This window comes from Oncorhynchus clarkii, chromosome 29 (genome assembly GCF_045791955.1).
Source record: "Oncorhynchus clarkii lewisi isolate Uvic-CL-2024 chromosome 29, UVic_Ocla_1.0, whole genome shotgun sequence".
NCBI lineage: Eukaryota > Metazoa > Chordata > Actinopteri > Salmoniformes > Salmonidae > Oncorhynchus > Oncorhynchus clarkii.
Window position 1 is genome coordinate 36,506,689 of NC_092175.1, and position 19,869 is coordinate 36,526,557.

Consider the following 19,869-nt stretch of genomic DNA (forward strand, 5'->3'; position numbering starts at 1 on the left):
TGGACGAGCGATGTCAGAGTAGAACAGACTAAGGTACAGTAGAATAGTATAGAATACAGTATATACATATGAGATGAGTAATGCCAGATATGTAAACATTATTAAGTGACTAAGATACAGTAGAATAGTATAGAATACAGTATATACAGTTGAAGTCGGAAGTTTACATACACTTAGGTTGGGGTCATTAAAACTCGTTTTTCCACCACTCCACACATTTCTTGTTAACAAACTATAGTTTTGGCAAGTCGGTTAGGACATCTACTTTGTGCATGACACAAGTCAAATCAAAAGAAATCAGCCAAGACCGCAGAATTTTTTTTTAGACCTCCACAAGTCTGGTTCATCCTTGGGGCCATTTTCAAAACGCCTGAAGGTAACACGTTCATCTGTACAAACAACTGTACGCAAGTATAAACACCATGGGCCCACACAGCCGTCATACCGCTCAGGAAGGACACGCGTTCTGTCTCCTAGAGAAGAACATACTTTGGTGCGAAAAGTGCAAATCAATCCCAGAACAACAGCAAAGGACCTTGGAAGATGCTGGAGGAAACAGGTACAAAAGTATCTATATCTACAGTAAAACGAGTACTATATCGACATTACCTGAAAGGCCGCTCAGCAAGGAAGAAGCCATTGCTCCAAAACCGCCATAAAAAAGCCAGACTGCGGTTTGCAACTGCACATGGGGGCAAAGATCATACTTTCTGGAGAAATGTCCTCTGGTCTGATGATACAAAAATAGAACTGTTTGGCCATAATGACCATCATTATGTTTGGAAGAAAAAGTGGGAGGCTTGCAAGCTGAAGAACACCATCCCAACTGTGAAGCACGGGGGTGGCAGCATCAAGTTGTGGGGGTGCTTTGCTGCAGGACAGACTGGTGCACTTCACAAAATAGATGGCATCATGAGGAGGGGAAATTATGTGGATATATTGAAGCAGCATCTCAAGACATCAGTCGGTTAAAGTTTGGTCGCAAATGGGTCTTCCAAATGGGCAATGACCCCAAGCATACTTCCAAAGTTGTGGCAAAATGGCTTAAGGACAACAAAGTCAAGGTATGGGAGTGGCCATCACAAAGCCCTGACCTCAATCCCATAGAAAATTTGTGGGCAGAACTGAAAAAGCGTGTGCCTACAACCCTGACTCGGTTACACCAGCTCTGTCAGGAAGAATGGGCCAAAATTCACCCAACTTATTGTGGGAAGCTTGTGGAAAGCTTCCCAAAACGTTTGACCCAAGTTAAACAATTTAAAGGCCATGCTACCAAATACTAATTGAGTGTATGTAAACTTCTGACCCACTGGGAATGTGGTGAAAGAAATAAAAGCTGAAATAAATCATTCTCTCTACTTTCAATTCCAATCAAGGGGCTCTATTGGCATGGAAAACATGTGTTAACATTGCCAAAGCAAGTCAGGTAGATAATATACAAAAGTGATTTTATCATTCTGACATTTCACATTCTTAACATAAAGTGGTGATCCTAACTAATTCCTAAAACAGGGAATTTCTGATTGGATTAAATGTCAGGTATTGTGAAAAACTGAGTTTAAATGTATTTGGCTAAGGTGTATGTTGTTAGTGTTCAAATACTGGAGAGTTGAGACCAAATCACGGACGCTGGACAGAGTGGATTTCAGTTGTAACGAAAGACAGTTTTAATGAGTCAGAGATATCTTGTCCCGCAGTTTTACGTGCACGGACCTAGTTCACATAACTCGGCAAGGAGCCAGGTGAAAAAGAGGCCTATACAATGGTTACATACATTTTTATACATAGAATAAAGTAGGTGGAGTCTTGTCGTTTCGGTCTTCTTGACTGGTCGGAGGGTTGGAGGCGGGCCTTGCTCTAGCCAGAGCGGGCCCCATTGGTGCACAGCAAAAGTTCTTTGCTCTTGGGACCGGCCAGTTAGAGGGAGATGAGATGTGTGTTTATATAAGGAAGAGGGGGTCAGTCTTATGGCTGGGTGTATGTGTTCTTACGACGGAATGTCTTTGTTTATATGAGCTATGTGTATGAATATTTATATAACAATGTAAACTTCTGACTTCAACCGTACATGTGAGATGAGTCCCTTCACACCGACAGTGTGGTGAAGGAGGGGCAACAGCAGCTTTTCAACCTCTGAGGCTGAAGAAATTTGGATTGGCCACCCGAGCCATGGTCTGTTCACCCCACTACCATCTAGAAGACGGAGACAGTACAGGTGCATCAAAGCTGGGACAGACGGACTGATAAACAGCTTCTATCACCAGACCATCAGACTGTTCAACAGCCACCACTAGACTGCCTCTGCCTAGTGCCCTGCCAACTGCCCAGTACCCTACTCTGCCGCTGTCACTGTCACCAGCCGGCTACCACCGGGTACTCTACCCTGCAACATAGGGTCTGCAGCTCTATGCCCATAGTAATTGAACACGGGTCACTTTAATAATCTTTCCATGCTATTTATATATCCACTGCTGTCCTAAATGTTTTCTTTTTTATTGTCTTTTTTATTAGTGTGTTAATTGACATTTACTGCATTGGTTGATATGAACTAGGAACATAAGCATTTTGCTGCTCTGTTTGTTACTGCGAGAGGACACGTTAGAGAGAAATGTCCCTGATCTGTCTTGTTAGAGAGAAATGTCCTTAATGAGGACACGGGGAGGATTGCTACACTGCCTCCTCCAAACAGGAAACGTCGGGGCAGGGAAGCGAACGGCACCAATGGAGATGTTTAAACGGTTAAGTGCCTTGCTATAGGGCACAACGGTAGTAGACGGCAACAAGGATACTGATACATTCCTGACCTACCAAGATTGTGTGAACAAAATTCAACAAAATTATTTACTGTATCACTACTGTCAACATATTCTTCAATCTTCTAACACACACACACACACACACACACACACACACACACACACACACACATATTTATTCACACAGAGCAAGAATCAGAATTAATGACAATAATTAATTAATCAGAATGAATGATATCAACTTGGCTATAATTGCTCATAATATATGTGGTCTTTATTGTGTAAACATAACTACCATGTCCTTGCATATGTTGTTCATTAACGAATAATGTAACAGAGTAATGAAATTGTACTCAGTCTCTGGAGTGGTTTTCAGCGAATGTGTATGACCACATCCCCGAGACACACGAGCCACCCTGGTGCTTTTACGCACTCACCGCGTCGAACATGTGCGCTCGAGGAGGGTGGCCACGCCTCTGAAATGCTTTCACATGTTGCCGCACACGTTCATACCGTTCGCACCCTAGCAAAACTCAAATCTGTGGTCTCTCGTCCACGTGGGTCTCGCTGTAGCTGCTTCACAGCACACCTGAGAAAATACCCGACAGGATTATGACGATGTCTCATTCATAAACTCTTAGTTCAGTTGAATCGTCAAATGCAACATGGTGCCATCCCTACATGAATGGTATTGAGCCTAGTGTGAGCTACATGAATACGTAAAAAATATATGCCTTGCTCATTGTCATTTGGTAATGTATTTATGAATAGCCTACTGCCCATGTGTGTGTGTGTGTGTGTGTGTGTGTGTGTGACTACGTGTCTTTTTTTTTACACTGTGTTATAGCGTTGTGTGTGTGTGTGTGCGCGCGCGCGTCTGTGGCAGACACATGCGCTCCCCTATACTTCGCTCTGATTTTAGCCTAAATCCCGCCTACTGTCCTCACGTGGATTAAACCATGTTGCCGCCCGCACACGTGTTTACGCACGGGATTGGCCACAGCACTGCTGTCTATGATGGGTACGTCACTGCTGACCGGGGCATCACCACTAGGCTATTACTATTCAGATAAGGAGGAGGGTCTATGCGTAATGCACATCATCATGGACGCTTTTTGTACAGCTCGGACGGAATATTGAACAGACAGGGCGTATAGGTGCATTGCCAGTTACAATGTATCGACTCGAGAACTCAGCGACAACATTAACGGGTGTTTGAAATACTTTTACATTGTTATTCTGGATGAGGATGCCCTACCGAGCAGGAGGTAAAACATTTTTCTACAGGATGGTACCCTAGCTAGGACTTGAAACTTGAGGAATTCAGTTATCTACATGATTCAAAGATGCTTTGGTTGGTATCTGCCTATAGACTGAACGCTTGTAAGGTCCTAGGGCGGTGAGGTTGACAAGGCAGACGGTTTAAGGACAAGGACAGAATAAATGGTAAGACAAATTATAACATTGGCTTCATAATGATTATACTTCATACTTTAGCATGCATATCTCCAAATATCAACAGTTTAATAATTGAAGGAGTTTGTTCCAATATCCCCAACTCTATAGCCTACTGTTTAAACAGGTCACGCTACCAATTTGGTGCCTTTTGTGAAGTGTAACTTGGTCCCCAAAAATAACTTTGTTCAACTTCATAAAAAAACACGTTTTCCAATTTTATGAGTTTAAAAAAAAAAATTCTACTACAGTAAGTACCTGTTAAGTACCAACTAAAATAATAGGTTTGACCTCACAGTCTTGATTTCATCTAAAATCAAACATAAATCCCCTTGTGACAGGGGTTTGGAAGCTTGTTGTGTGCAACAGGGAGTGGCAATTGAATGCAAGCTTCTCACAGAACATTTGATTGTTAAAACATTCTAGCATGTCTATCTATGGGTAACTGGGTTGACGTGTTATACCCGACCCCAGGGCCATGCACAGACCTTTTGGGGGGCAGGTGCTGAAACTGTAAAAAGGGCACCAAAAAATATATATATTTGACAACTGTGGTCACAGACTTGTTGAGCAATTATGACTTTTATTATTTAGTTACATAAAAACAATAGATGGCATCTTAATGGTTAATTAAATAAAACATATTTAATGTAGATTTAATGAGGACTTGGGGGCAATGGATTCAGAACAACAATGACAAAAAACGGTACATTTTATTTTACCCAAAACAAAAGGGCACTTTAGAGACTGGAAGGGAAAAGGGGCATGTGCTCTGTACAGGTAGAGCTCTATCTGCGCACGTGCCTGCTCAACCCGCTCAGTTTTACACCACAAAACACCAGAAAATGGCACAAAAAAAGAGTAGAATCAGCTCACCTGCTTTAACACTATGGTTTGACTATTATTTCATTGTTTCTTTAAAAAGGAATAGTTTCACCATATTAATGAGAGCTCAGTTCACGTTCACGTAACACGGTTGACCTTAAAATAAGGGACAAATGTAAACTAATCACCAATTACATGAAATAAATAATCATCTTCAGAAATGACTTTTTCAAAGCAGGAGCATAACTTGGGTTTTTACAATGATGGTACAAACTTGGAGAAATGTTGGGGTTAAGTGGGTCACAGAGGGTGCACAGAGGGACATGTCAAAATGCTGCATTTCAGGAATTTAACAAGTCTGATATATTGATTTATCCATGTGGTCTATATTAATAGGGCACTTCATTTAATATAACAGGCTTTTAAAATTCATTATTGGTGCACAACTTCTACTTAAAATATCAAAGGGATGCAAAAGGGACTATTTTGGTGGAACGACCCAAATACTACTTTCTGAAAACTTAGTGAGGGCTTTTAGTCTTTTGCTTATGCCTAGCTGACTAAACCCAACTCCACGATTTACGATGGAGTTGAACGGCGACCTCCGACATCACACAAAGTTAAGTTTCTATCAAAAACGACTGATTTCAGCACCCTGATTTCAGCACCCTGATTTCTGTGTATTCTCTGACGTCAGAGGTCAAGTTCGCCCATAATAGCCGCTGCTCAACTCCATCGTTATTTAACTCGGCAAGTCAGTTAAAACTTCTTAAGGATCGGACCCTTTTTATCAATTTTCCCCTAAAATGACTCACCCTAATCTAACTGCCTGTAGCTCAGGACCTAAAATGACACACCCTAATCTAACTGCCTGTAGTTCAGGACCCGAAGCAAGGACATTCATATTCTTGATACCATTTGAAAGGAAACACTGAAGTTTGTGGAAATGTGAAATGAATGTAGGAGAATATAATGCAATAGATCTGGTAAAAGATAATACAAAGAAAAAAAATATATATATATATATATTTTTTTTCTCCATCATCTTTGAAATGCAAGAGAAAGACCATTATCTGACTAATGACTCTAGGCACAATTAAAATGTTGGCCACTAGATGGCAGCAGTGTACGTGCAAAGTTTTGGACTGATCCAAGGAACCATTGCATTTCTGTTTAAAATGTTGTATCAAGTCTGCCCAAATGTGCCTAATTGGTCAATATTTACATTTTCAAGTACATAACTGTGCACTCTCAAACAATAGCATGGTATGTTTTCACTGTAATAGCTACTGTAAATTGGACAGTGCAGTCAGATTAACAATCATTTAAGCTTTCTGCCCATATAAGATATGTCTATGTCTTGGGACATTTTCTTGTTACTTACAACATTATGCTAATAACATTAGCGCAACCATCCCAAGGGTGGGACACCGATCTGTAGAGATGTTTATTAAGTACAAATTCTTATTTACAATGACAGCCTACCCTGCCCAAACCCAGACGACGCTGGGCCAGTTGTGCGCCGCCCTATGGGACTCCCAATCACGGGCCGGTTGTGATACAGCCTGGAGTCGAACCAGGGTCTGTAGTGACGCCTCTAGCACTGAGATGCAGTGCCTTAGACCCGCTGCGCCCACTCGGGAGTTTAATCGTCTAGATTATGATTAGGAAACAATGAGTGATCCATGGTCTTCAGACCTGACAACCAAACTAAATTGTTATGTGTACTTGGCAATGCTTTCATATTATGATGATGCTAAATATTCTGTGCATAGTGCACACGTGTCAATGGGGGTTGTTATTCCTATGTAGCAGCTATAGTGCCACTGCCAGCCAGCAATTACATAACACGGTTGGAGGAGGTACTTTGCACAGAGGCTGTCTAGCCACAGATGATCTTATCAAGTTACTCCTCCCTCATCCGCATGCAGGTCCTAGGGTGTTTACTCATAGGCTACGCCACGTTACAGCGGCTTATAGCAAACATGTGAGCCCTTACTCAGCGCTGCTTACTCCAATTACTCGCTATTCAAGTCATGCTGGATGGGCATTGTGGTGATGTAGATTTGTATATCCTTTAAAAAAAATGTGGCAACAGCAAATAGCTTAGACCATTAGGAAGTGAGAAAATGGTGTCCCATGTTTCTCCCCACATTCGTGATCCATAAACTGATGGAACTGAAAGATGTAGGCTAATGAAAAAGTTATATTTGATGTCCTTAATCAATCAACCTCTTGGGGACATTACTCTATCGTGTTGGTACACCAGCATAAATATCTATTCTGATAACCTCAGGTTAAGCTTTAATAGTGATAAGCTGGGGATCATTTAGTTCACAGGTCTGTTATATAAAGTGGAGCTGGAGTCATGTATATGCTGGGGAAGGCTGTAATGTCAAAATGCATAGTTTTTTTTTTTAGCAATTAAGAAGCTTTTTTTTGTCCTCTCTGGGAGTGTCTGAATATCTCTTGCGCATCCAGTTAGTTCCTCAGTTCATATGCCTATTTTGGACTATGAGGTAACAAGCATATACTTTTCTCCTTTGTACACACTAGCCATCCATGCCCAAATCACAGTAGGGATATATGAAAGCATCTTTACTCTACTGAGTTATAGCTGAACCAGCCACGTAGCCCAGCATTAGTCATCATATTGATCAGGAGGACACCTGGTGCCATTGCGGTGTACATGTTTCTCACTGCTCTCCTCCCTGAAGGTCCGTGATGCCAAAAGAGCAGGCACATTTTGGGGAGCGGCCCGAGCGCGTACCCCAGGGCACCTCTAAGAATGCCAAGGATAAGAGTAACAGTGCCACTCTGCGTGCATCCCAGTGTGGCACTCACAGAGACCAGGAGGGTAGGAGAATGGGCATGAACGGGAGGATGTCACTGTCTGACTCGGAGAAGGACTCAGAGAAAGACTCCGGATACTCTGGTGAGGAATTCTCTACTTTTGGCCACAAGATATATTCTCTTTTTGTCCCCCAGCAAACATTGGCACCATGTGGCCCAGGGTTGGGGTCAATTTGAGTTGGCCCATAGAGATGTATAGAGATCATTACATGGAAATAACTCATATTGCATGGACACTGCCATTTTAAAGTAGTAATTTGTGTGGGGATTCCTATGAGTTGGCAGCCATTAGCCAATGATCAGAGTATTGTCTTCTTTAAATTGGGTTGCGTATGGTTTGTAAATGGCTTTAAGCTATATGACCGCCATCTAGTGGCCACAAAAAAGTTATGACACAAGATTTACTGCAGGTGGCGGTAAGTCGCCAATATTAGTTTTACACTTTTTCAAACATCAAAAGAATACAAATATTGACTGCTTTAAAATGGAGATAGCCTCAATGGCTATCTCCATTTACAGACAACATAATGGCTCAGATATAACGTTGTGTTCTCTACACATCTCTATGAATTGGCCATAACCCACAGGAAGCTAAATTTGAATTGAAGGAAGTAGAATTTAATTCAAAACAAACCAATTCAACTGAGACGTAAAACATGAAAGTCTCATTAATTTGACAAATCTTTCATTAAAATGATATGCCACCAATTCATGCAAAGAGTACACATACCATTTAAAATATTAGTTTGATTATAACTCAGATGTCAAACAGTATTTTCTTTGTAATGAGATGTTATATCGTTCCCTCCCATACTGCAGTGTTTGATTATTGCATTATGGGAATGTTTTTTATTTATTTATTTATTTACATTAAGGGATTTTTTTATATACAACCCACAACATGATCTTTACATATTTATAGACCACTGTAATTGTTTAAAGGGTGTGGCCAATTCAAATTCATGAATTTAATCGGAATCAAAGAGCAGCTAACTCCAATCCCGATGTGTGTCCAATGCAGGCTCAAATATTGATCCCATGTAGCATGGCCATATTGGGCCGACGCGACTTTGTTCATCAGCGTTACATTGGCCCTAATGCCTTCACTTTGTGGTGAGGGTAGCCCTCACTTTGCCTGCAATAAGCGCACCCTTACGATCAACTGCCATTATTGGGCTCATTTATGTACCAATATGAGTTCATGGTAGCCCTATTGTTTACTTAGCCCTACAAAAAAACAGTTTACAACCAGGAAATGGAATCATTAAAACGTTGGGACCAGCTGGGTTTGCGTACAGCACATACTGGAGGAAAGGGAAAGAGGATACCTAGTGAGTTGCACAACTGAATGCAGTCAACTGAAACGTCTTCCACATTTAACCTACCGCTCTGAATCAGAGGAGTCATACTGGTATCGTAAATTCACCTAGCTACTTTAAGATGAATTGCACCAACTAAGTTGCTCTGGATAGGAGCGTCTGTTAAATGACTCATGTATATAGTGGCTGTCTCAACAGGATGAATCTCCTCCCTCTTTCGTTTCTCTCCCTTTATCTCTTACTCTTTCTCTATTTATTTATTTTCTCTCTCTCTCTCTCTCTCTCTCTCTATTTGTTTCATCTCTCTCTCTATTTATTTCTTCTCTCTCTCTCACCTCCTTCCAACCCTCTTCCCCAGAGACTGGTTCGGACTCGGTGCAGAATGATCTGGATGACCAGCGTATCAGCGTAAGTGAGGCCCACCGAGCCCACAGCAGTAGCAGCTCCCTGAACCACCGGGCCCACAGCAGTAGCAGCTCCCTGAACCACCGGGCCCACAGCAGTAGCAGCTCCCTGAACCACCGGGCCCACAGCAGTAGCAGCTCCCTGGGCCACAACATGCCCCCGTTTGAGGAGCAAAACCCCATCTACGTTATCAAGAACCTGGTGGTTAAACCGGTGAGACACTTTGGTTAGCATTGTAGATTACCATAATGTTTGGTTAGCGTTGTAGATTACCATAATGTTTGGTTAGCGTTGTAGATTACCATAATGTTTGGTTAACGTTGTAGATTACCATAATGTTTGGTTAGCGTTGTAGATTACCGTAATGTTTGGTTAGCGTTGTAGATTACCATAATGTTTGGTTAGTGTTGTAGATTACCATAATGTTTGGTTAGTGTTGTAGATTACCATAATGTTTGGTTAGCGTTGTAGATTACCATAATGTTTGGTTAGCGTTGTAGATTACCATAATGTTTGGTTAGTGTTGTAGATTACCATAATGTTTGGTTAGCGTTGTAGATTACCATAATGTTTGGTTAGCGTTGTAGATTAGAATTAGTGGTTAGTGGTTAGTGGTTGCATTGTCTTGAGGTTACCCTCGGGACAATAATTTGTTCATAGCATCCTTTCCTCATCCTCTTCCTGCTCCTGTTTGTTTAATCTGATCTGTGAAAGTAACCACCTCCCCATGTCTTCTCTGTCACAATACACCCCTGGTTATAACCTCCTGATGGTATAGTCTGGACCAGAGCAACTACTGCACAGAACCCTGGCATGGGGGGGAGGATGGGACAGTCTGTCTGGTTCCAAGGCCCCCACCCAGCTCCTACTCATCCAAAAACCAGGGGTACCCTCCCCCGTCCCTGCCCACTACAATCCACAGGGCCAGTCCAAGAAAGGGGGCAGTAGAAGCAACAAGAACCATAACAGCAAGAACTCGTACCTCCCCATCCTCAACTCCTACCCCCGCATTGCCCCCCACCCGAGGAAGGAAGGCTCAGAGCAGAGCAGAGAGGGTGCAGGGGATGTGAAGGAGAGAAGCATAGAGGGCCAGAGCCGGAGCAAGAGGGTGTGTACGGAGGACAAGAGAGAAGCAGTGTCCACCACCACTCATCTTCGACCACAGCAGCACCAACACCACCAGCGAGAGAGCAGAACCCAATCCTATTACAAAGTCAACAGCAGCCGAAGCTCCTCCTCCCACCTTCCTCACCATTCCATGGGTGGCCCTGCCTCCTCCACCCAGCAGGGATCTCACTACTGCCACCAACATGCCAAACCCTGCCCCTCTCCCGTCCACTCCAACGTTATTGGCTCCCCATCCGTCATCAGCTCCCAAAAATCGTCCTCCACCTCGTCCTCCTCGTCCTCCGCCGACAGCTGGGCCCCAGAGGCCACAGTAGACCTGTCCAACTGCTTGTCTGACTGCTCGTTGGTGCGTCAGCGGCGCTTTCTCAACACGGCAGAGATCCTGAGCCAGTCGGGCCTGCTGGCCATCACGCTGCGCACCAAGGAGCTGCTGCGCCAGAATGCCGCCACCGAGAAAGAGCTGGCCCAGCTCCGCCAGCACGCCCAGCTACTCTGCTTGGCGGCCCAGACCGGCCAAGAAGCCACCCAGCAAGGACCTAACGAAGGTCCCAGCCCCATGGACAAGCTGCTCCAAGCCATGTCCCAATCGGGACGCTACCCGAGCCTCGACTGGACCTACTTTAATGCCAACAGCAACAACCGTCCCGAGAAAGGAGACGAGGCTGAGAAAGACATCAGGGACAGTAATAACAACGACAAGCATAGCCCGTCTCAGAATTCGTTGGTGGCGGCGCCCCTTGGTAACCATGACGATGGCACATCACCTCCGTCGCCACTTTTCGCCCTGTCTCCTCACCCAGAGGACTGTCCCGATGTTCTCGGCAGCTTGCTCTCCACCTCTCCATCTCCCCCTCCCCAAAGGTGGGGCCGGAGACATGGGGGCAGCGCTAAGCCCCTGTGTGACCCCACCATGCCCCCGGATAGCTCCACCCACCGGGCCTATTTACTCTAGCGCTTATGGGGAGGGGCCTCCATGGGGGACATTTTGATGGAGGAGCATGTGCCACTGTAGGGGGAGAAGCTAAGGAGAGAGGGGAATGCACTGAACTGTGCAAAACTGTGAATACCCGATCTTAACTGTATTACATCTGATGGACTCTTTTTTTTTTTTGCTGTTGACTCTACTACCACACTTAAATAATTATCACAATATTGTTTATTTTATTGATCTAATTAGCCAGGGTATTTCAATAATGAGAACATACAAATATGCTTCTTAGGGGACGTTGTAAACTTAGGGGACGTTGTAAACATGAGGGTCCATGAATGGATTACCCAATTCAGTACATTACATTCCAGCACATCTATCATTAATAAATGTATGGAATAGAATTATTCTGCTAGGGCCCTTTTTAAACATAGAAAGGTTCTCTCGGTTGTAGTTTTCTTAAAACCCTTGGTAAAACGATAACAGCACACAAGGATACTAGGGGCTTTTCAACATAATGGGAAAATGAACACAGACCATTCCATTATCCGTTTGCTCAGGCTTTCCGACGCTCCTTGACTGCTTCAGTGGCGCTGACAGTGTGAAAGGGGACTTTGACCTCAACCGACCGTCGGGGTAGTCTCCAATGAACTCCCTCATGCCATGGTCAGTGCTACTGTGCTCTCTGGCCATTTTGAGCGTTTAAGCCATTCTCAGAATAAAGAATGGCCTGCGTGTAGCCTAGTATATTGCAGCTCTGAAGTGCTTTATATATTGTGGGCCATGTTCTCTCTTTGTTCACAGTCATATTACCAGCCAGATTCTCTGGTGTAACATGAGACTATAGTCAGATATCATGGAGACAGACACTGTACCAGAGGCACATTGGTCATAATACCTGATTGAATTGTAGTTAGGCTATACAGTAGTCAGACTATTTTGATGTGCATGGCACTGGGATATCACTGGCTATTTCTGTATAATTTGGTATGCTCCTTTGATCCTATTTGTAAGTGTGTTACCTAAAATGCAGTATGATTGGATTATGGTATTGTGGGTATGGGCACGGACATGTAATATATGTTTGTCTGCAGCTTTATGGTGGATTAAAGGAGCAATCCGCATTTCAAACAAAAGTTTTTGCCCTGTCTCTGATTTGGTAAAACGCTGAGGGACGGGGCTAAAGAAATGTAAACACTCTCAAAAGAAGAGATATAGCTATGGATGCAAGGACCGAACATCGTTGAGATCAACATTATAGTCTTAACCATGTTTAGAGGCTATAAGTGTTTTTTAAAACAATTATATTGTTTACAAACAACAGATTATAAAAAGGTTATATTTTCAGTTCAGATGGGAATCTACAGTTGAAGTTCATGAGGCATTTATACTGTGTACAAAACATTAAGAACGACTACCTTATATTGAGTTGCACTTTCATCTGAATTCACCTGGTCAGTCAGTCATGGACAGAGCAGGTGTGTATAATGTTTTGTACACTCAGTGTATAAGTTAGATTTGTCAAGAATCAATAGCATCATTCATTGGAAAGTCAAATGTATGTAGCAATCTCAGCTTGTACAGTTGTGAAATTTGACTGGTTCTATGAAAACACAAAACTGTAGGACTTCAGTTATTGTAGATAGAATTAGAAGTGAATTTGAAGATTATATAACATGTATGCAACTGTGTCAAACTGAGTGTTGTTCCCGTCTGCTTCAGGCGCCTGAACACGTAGGCATTAATTAACATGATGTAATAAAGAGCTCCAATTCATTCAAAAAAATACAAATGACTTCAAGTTCATTTATTTGGAGGTTTGTGGTTTAATGTGGGTGAGATGGTGAGGTTTCCACCATCGTTGCTTAACTATTTACATAATCAGAATTACGTAAGTGACATGGAAAAGCCACTGAGTACCTCTGACAGACACAAACACAGACATGAATAAAATACAGGGACTATAACAAATGTAGTAATCACAGCCATGAATAAAAGTTAGTCACCAAAACAGTAATCAATAAGCTGAAACATGTGGATCCCTCTTTGGCCCTCTGGCCCAGGGACTATTATCTACAGAACTTTAGCATGCCAGATGTGTCAACAACAAAGTGTTCCAGAACGGAACCCACAGTGACAGCATGAAGGTGACAGCATCTCGTTTTGTGTCTGTAGTTTGTTTCTCAGGAGGACCACCCTGGATAAACTTCACATACTGTAGATAGTGAACCTGGGACTGCCCAGAGATAATGCAGAGATAATAAAGAAACAGTCTGACTGACACCTGATCTTTAACTGGAGGGACACGTTGCAAGGACCAAACAGCCGTCTTGTTCTTAGATGTCTGAGGCATTGACCTGCTCACTGTCTTAGTCTACCTGGTTTCTCCACTGAGGCTTCTCAAGCCAGCATGAGTGTCTGGAGTACTTTCTGAGGTCATGAACTCTTCTACGTCTGGAGTACTTTCTGAGGTCATGGACTCCTCTACGTCTGGAGTATGCCTGAGGTCATGGACTCCTCTACGTCTGGAGTGTGCCTGAGGTCATGGACTCCTCTACGTCTGGAGTATGCCTGAGGTCATGGACTCCTCTACGTCTGGAGTATGGCTGAGGTCATGGACTCCTCTACGTCTGGAGTATGCCTGAGGTCATGGACTCCTCTACGTCTGGAGTATGCCTGAGGTCATGGACTCCTCTACGTCTGGAGTATGGCTGAGGTCATGGACTCCTCTATGTCTGGAGTATGGCTGAGGTCATGGACTCCTCTACGTCTGGAGTGTGCCTGAGGTCATGGACTCCTCTACGTCTGGAGTATGCCTGAGGTCATGGACTCCTCTACGTCTGGAGTATGCCTGAGGTCATGAACTCTTCTACGTCTGGAGTATGCCTGAGGTCATGGACTCCTCTACGTCTGGAGTATGGCTGAGGTCATGGACTCCTCTACGTCTGGAGTATGCCTGAGGTCATGGACTCCTCTACGTCTGGAGTGTGCCTGAGGTCATGGACTCCTCTACGTCTGGAGTGTGCCTGAGGTCATGGACTCCTCTACGTCTGGAGTGTGCCTGAGGTCATGGACTCCTCTACGTCTGGAGTATGCCTGAGGTCATGGACTCCTCTACGTCTGGAGTATGCCTGAGGTCATGAACTCTTCTACGTCTGGAGTATGGCTGAGGTCATGGACTCCTCTACGTCTGGAGTGTGCCTGAGGTCATGGACTCCTCTACGTCTGGAGTATGCCTGAGGTCATGGACTCCTCTACGTCTGGAGTATGGCTGAGGTCATGGACTCTTCTACGTCTGGAGTATGCCTGAGGTCATGGACTCCTCTACGTCTGGAGTATGCCTGAGGTCATGGACTCCTCTACGTCTGGAGTATGCCTGAGGTCATGGACTCTTCTACGTCTGGAGTATGGCTGAGGTCATGGACTCCTCTACGTCTGGAGTATGGCTGAGGTCATGGACTCCTCTACGTCTGGAGTATGCCTGAGGTCATGGACTCCTCTACGTCTGGAGTATGCCTGAGGTCATGGACTCCTCTACGTCTGGAGTATGCCTGAGGTCATGGACTCCTCTACGTCTGGAGTATGCCTGAGGTCATGGACTCCTCTACGTCTGGAGTATGCCTGAGGTCATGGACTCCTCTACGTCTGGAGTATGCCTGAGGTCATGAACTCTTCTACGTCTGGAGTATGGCTGAGGTCATGGACTCCTCTACGTCTGGAGTATGGCTGAGGTCATGGACTCCTCTACGTCTGGAGTATGCCTGAGGTCATGGACTCCTCTACGTCTGGAGTATGCCTGAGGTCATGGACTCCTCTACGTCTGGAGTATGGCTGAGGTCATGGACTCCTCTACGTCTGGAGTATGGCTGAGGTCATGGACTCCTCTATGTCTGGAGTATGCCTGAGGTCATGGACTCCTCTACGTCTGGAGTATGCCTGAGGTCATGGACTCCTCTACGTCTGGAGTATGCCTGAGGTCATGGACTCCTCTACATCTGGAGTATGGCTGAGGTCATGGACTCCTCTATGTCTGGAGTATGCCTGAGGTCATGGACTCCTCTACGTCTGGAGTATGCCTGAGGTCATGGACTCTTCTACGTCTGGAGTATGGCTGAGGTCATGGACTCCTCTACGTCTGGAGTATGGCTGAGGTCATGGACTCCTCTATGTCTGGAGTGTGTGTGTGTGTGTGTGTGTGTGTCCTCGAGTGTGTGGGAACTCCATAGTGGGCTGTGTGGGGAAGCTCAGTGTGTGTCCCCCGGCCAGACACAAACACCAGAAGCACAAACAAAGACAATATGACCTAGGATGAATCTTGAGAGGCTGACGTACTTCTCCTAAACATAATGCATTACTATTCATATATAAAAACATTCTCTCCTTGATCTCCTCTATTAGGCCTGTTTCCAGGACCCAGATTCAGCCTTGTCCTGGACTAATAAACATCCCTGAAACATGATGATGAATCAGTTGCATTGAAGATTGATGACATTTTCCTTACACTCCACCCCAATAAGCCAGTCCCTCCAGTAGCCATACGTTATGTTCTCAGCTATTCTCTCATCACTACCGGGGGCTGAGAAGTTCACGTGGAAGAGCGTGAGGTCTACTGCAGAGAGAGGTCTGGCTAGTAACATCTGCTTGAATACAGCAGGATGCCTCTAGCAAGCCCAGAGTAGCCAGTCCTCCTTTCATTTGGTTTAAACAACAAAAATGACAACACAGAGTGAGGGACGTGCACAAGAGACTGAGCTTATAAAAGTAATTACTGTAAAGGGTTTTATCTCACTGCTGTGCCAAAAGTGACTAAGCCCAACTCAGCAGTTATTGTACAAAACATACTTACTGGTCCACATGACAACCAAACATCCAAATAGCCCCTCACAGCAAACTGCACAATGTCTTCCCTATCCTCCCATGTCTGGACAGGGCTGAGGACCCCCAGCAGATGCAGAATTGAAGACTCTTCCTCCATGACCTCACTAGCAGCCTCCAGGGTTGTGGCCGCCTTAAGCTGTGGGTTGAATGACACGATATCACAATGCAAATCACAACCCCAGGCCTGTATTCACAAAGCATCTCAGAGTAGGAGTGCTGATCTAGGATCAGTTTCCCATTTTAGATCATAATGAATAAGAGTATACAGGTCACTGCCAAAATAAAGGAAACACTTACTTACTGACTTTGTCAGTCGATAGGAACATTAGCCCAAGCTATTTAGGAGGGATATCACACCTGGCACAAATGGTTGTCTAGTTCTGTTTTTCCTGCTGAGGGTTGCTCTATACCTGCGCCCAGAGGGGAGTAGTTCACAGTCCGGGTACAGGACTTGGGTGGCTTGGGTCTAAAATGATTTTGTGAGCCTTGTGGAGGGCCCTGACCTTAAAGATCTCATCCAGACCTGTCTGTTTGACTCCTAGTACCCTGTGGAGGGCCCTGACCTTAAAGATCTCATCCAGACCTGTCTGTTTGACTCCAAGTACCCTGTGGAGGGCCCTGACCTTAAAGATCTCATCCAGACCTGTCTGTTTGACTCCTAGTACCTTGGGGAGGGCCCTGACCTTAAAGACCTCATCCAGGCCTGTCTGTTTGACTCCAAGTACCCTGTGGAGGGCCCTGACCTTAAAGATCTCATCCAGACCTGTCTGTTTGACTCCAAGTACCCTGTGGAGGGCCCTGACCTTAAAGATCTCATCCAGACCTGTCTGTTTGACTCCTAGTACCCTGTGGAGGGCCCTGACCTTAAAGATCTCATCCAGGCCTGTCTGTTTGACTCCTAGTACCTTGCTTGCTGTGGTGGTAATCCTTCTCAGCATATTTCTCAGGCTGACAGTGGCATTGCCAAACCAAAAAACAATACAAAACATTTAAATACTCTAAATACTGTCACTTGAGTAAATGAGGGATAAAAAGTAGATTGAGAGCAGGTTCTTCCAGAGTTAATTAAGCAATTAACATCCCATTATGCTTAGGGTCATGTATAACAATACTGGACAGGCCATTATGTTTGCTGCAATGGCTTTGCCCCCCATAGGATGACAATGCCCCATCCATGCCCCATCCATTCAGTGTGGTCACTGAATGGTTTGATGAGCATGAAAACAATGTAAGCCATATGATGTGTCCGTCTCAGTCACCAAATCTCAACCCAATTGAACACGTATGGAAGATTCTGGAGCAGAGCCTGAGACAGCATTTCCCACCACAATCAACAAAACACCAAATTATGGAATTTCTCTTTGAAGAATGGTGTTGTATCCCTCCAACAGAGTTCCATACACTTGTAGAATCTATGCCAAGGTACACTGAAGCTGTTCTGGCTCGTGGTGGCCTAACGCCCTAATAAGACACTAATTATTGGCATTTCCTTTATTTTTGCAGTTACCTGTATGTACAGGAAGGACCTGGTCCAAGATCAGCACTCCTAGTCTGAGAAGCTATGTGAATACAAGCCCAGGGCTCAGGCTACAAACACAAACCAATATATACGGCAAAGGACACATGAACATGTCACGTGCCTTCTCCAGCCTGGCTCGTATTTCCTCATGTGTGATCTCGTCCAGGGCCACAGGAGCAGACGGAAGACCACAGATCATGTCAAACGTTCTCCTGGACAGGAAGTGGGGCCATATCTCACCACTCAGACACTGATCATGCTCTCCACCAGCCTGTACATTATCCCAGGCTGAAACTAAAACATGGTACAAGTTAATACCACCTTATTAAATTAAGGGGGGGGTTTTACTATGGAAAGCGCATAAGAGGCCACCTATCTATGTAGTAATATACCATATAGGACCTTATAGTTCACTCTGCTTGGAGTACACTGAAAGTGATACAACAGGACAGAGTTCTAGGACTAGATAGAAAGTGTCATATTTGAACATATAAACAGTGCGATCTTACAATACTAGTCCAATACTAGGCTTTTGCAGTGGTCTGGCCCCTGGAACAAACAACAGTCTTGGATGGCTGCCATCAACAGCTGAAGGAACTCCTGTGTTTGATCATGTTGGTCGACTGACCCCTCACATTGAACCTCTGAGGTTGAATAGTTTCCAGCTGAATGCCTTGGTGGCAGAGCGGAGTACGTCCTTTCGTAAAATAATCAGGGTGTTCTCTTCCATGTTCTCCAGATGGGACACCTGGGAGGCCACGGCAGACAGCAGTAGCTGTAGGTGAACCCTACGATAAAAACAGAAAAAAACGATGACATGATACAGAGACATCGTTTGGAGGAGAGAGGATATAGGCTGGGAAAATGTAACAGCCCCCTGGGCAAAGACTAGCGTTGCCTAATACATCAGACTGATACCATCGTTACCCCATGGATATTCCACTCTCTAGCGATGATTCCATAACTTTCCATTGCATTCTTGTCTTTGGTATTATGAAATCATAGATAAGCAAAGGCCTGACATCTAATGGAAATAAATAACAAACATGTAGGCCTGATCTCGTGTATGATGATGCCAACTTCAGATATACTTACTCTTCTGTCGTCAGGATGGTCTTCTCCTCTTGGCTTCGACAGTAGGAAACGGGGCATGTTGGCTGTTGTACAGTTGTTGGGCGCAGGTGAGGAGAAGAGCACTTCATGGGTGACAGAGAGAAAGACTCCTGAAATTCATAAAGAAAAAGTTAGGCTCACAAAAGTCCAACTGTCAACCTTCAAGTATTCATTTCGATCATAAAAACGTGTAGACTTGGCTTATTGTCACTTAGTTTAACTTGAACGTGCAGCTTCAACCTCCGACCAACAGGTGGCAGAAATGATGCCCAGACCAGAGCTGGTTTTCCCAAAAGAATCGTTGCACTACAATCATCTTTCGTTCATTTAATTTCAATGGAATTAAGATTATTTTAGTACTATGATGCTTTTGGGAAATCCAGCCGAGGACAGGAGGATGTTAGCGTGAGATCAGAAATTGCAACAGATTACGCCAATTCTGTTGCAAAACACAAATGGAACAAAGTCGAGAGGGATCTATCTGAATTTGTCCCAATTACATCCGTGATTCCATACCAAACGTTGACTAAAGTTATGGAACTTTGTTCTCCAAGCGTGACGAGAAAGGCAAGTCAGGTTTACACAAAATTCCTGATTAATTTAACGCTAACACGCTTTAACTATATATGGAAATGATGCACAAGCGAGTCAACGTTTCGTTGTTTCCAAGGGGAACTGTTTTTTCAGTCG

At 44.3% G+C, this 19,869-nt stretch overlaps 1 protein-coding gene and 1 long non-coding RNA gene across 3 annotated transcripts; one reads left to right on the forward strand and one right to left on the reverse strand.

The window, feature by feature from the left end:
- The first annotated feature begins 3,856 nt into the window (after nt 1–3,856).
- On the forward strand, nt 3,857–13,455 carry LOC139388048 (CLOCK-interacting pacemaker-like). 2 transcript variants are annotated; one of them, XM_071134546.1, is made up of 5 exons: nt 3,857–4,024; nt 4,129–4,202; nt 7,754–7,971; nt 9,567–9,826; nt 10,392–13,455. In XM_071134546.1, exons 3-5 carry the CDS (start codon nt 7,761–7,763, stop codon nt 11,691–11,693), a joined length of 1,773 nt encoding a protein of 590 aa, XP_070990647.1. In that variant the 5' UTR covers nt 3,857–4,024; nt 4,129–4,202; nt 7,754–7,760; the 3' UTR covers nt 11,694–13,455. The 2 variants fall into 2 exon arrangements, with proteins under 2 accessions (XP_070990647.1, XP_070990648.1); XM_071134547.1 differs by lacking the exon at nt 4,129–4,202.
- A 4,647-nt stretch (nt 13,456–18,102) lies between these two features.
- On the reverse strand, nt 18,103–19,353 carry LOC139388731 (uncharacterized). Its single transcript, XR_011629314.1, has 3 exons — nt 19,162–19,353; nt 18,576–18,854; nt 18,103–18,360 (listed from the first exon to the last, which is right to left on the reverse strand). It is a non-coding gene; the product is annotated as an uncharacterized lncRNA (long non-coding RNA).
- Between the last annotated feature and the right edge of the window lie 516 nt (nt 19,354–19,869).

Bases quoted from the DNA above. Each gene is read 5' to 3' on its own strand.
- LOC139388048 (XM_071134546.1), top strand. From the start codon at position 7,761: ATGCCAAAAGAGCAGGCACATTTTGGGGAGCGGCCCGAGCGCGTACCC. The intron at 7,972-9,566 runs GTGAGGAATTCT...CCTCTTCCCCAG, and splicing joins GAAAGACTCCGGATACTCTG to AGACTGGTTCGGACTCGGTG. The intron at 9,827-10,391 runs GTGAGACACTTT...CTGATGGTATAG, and splicing joins AGAACCTGGTGGTTAAACCG to TCTGGACCAGAGCAACTACT.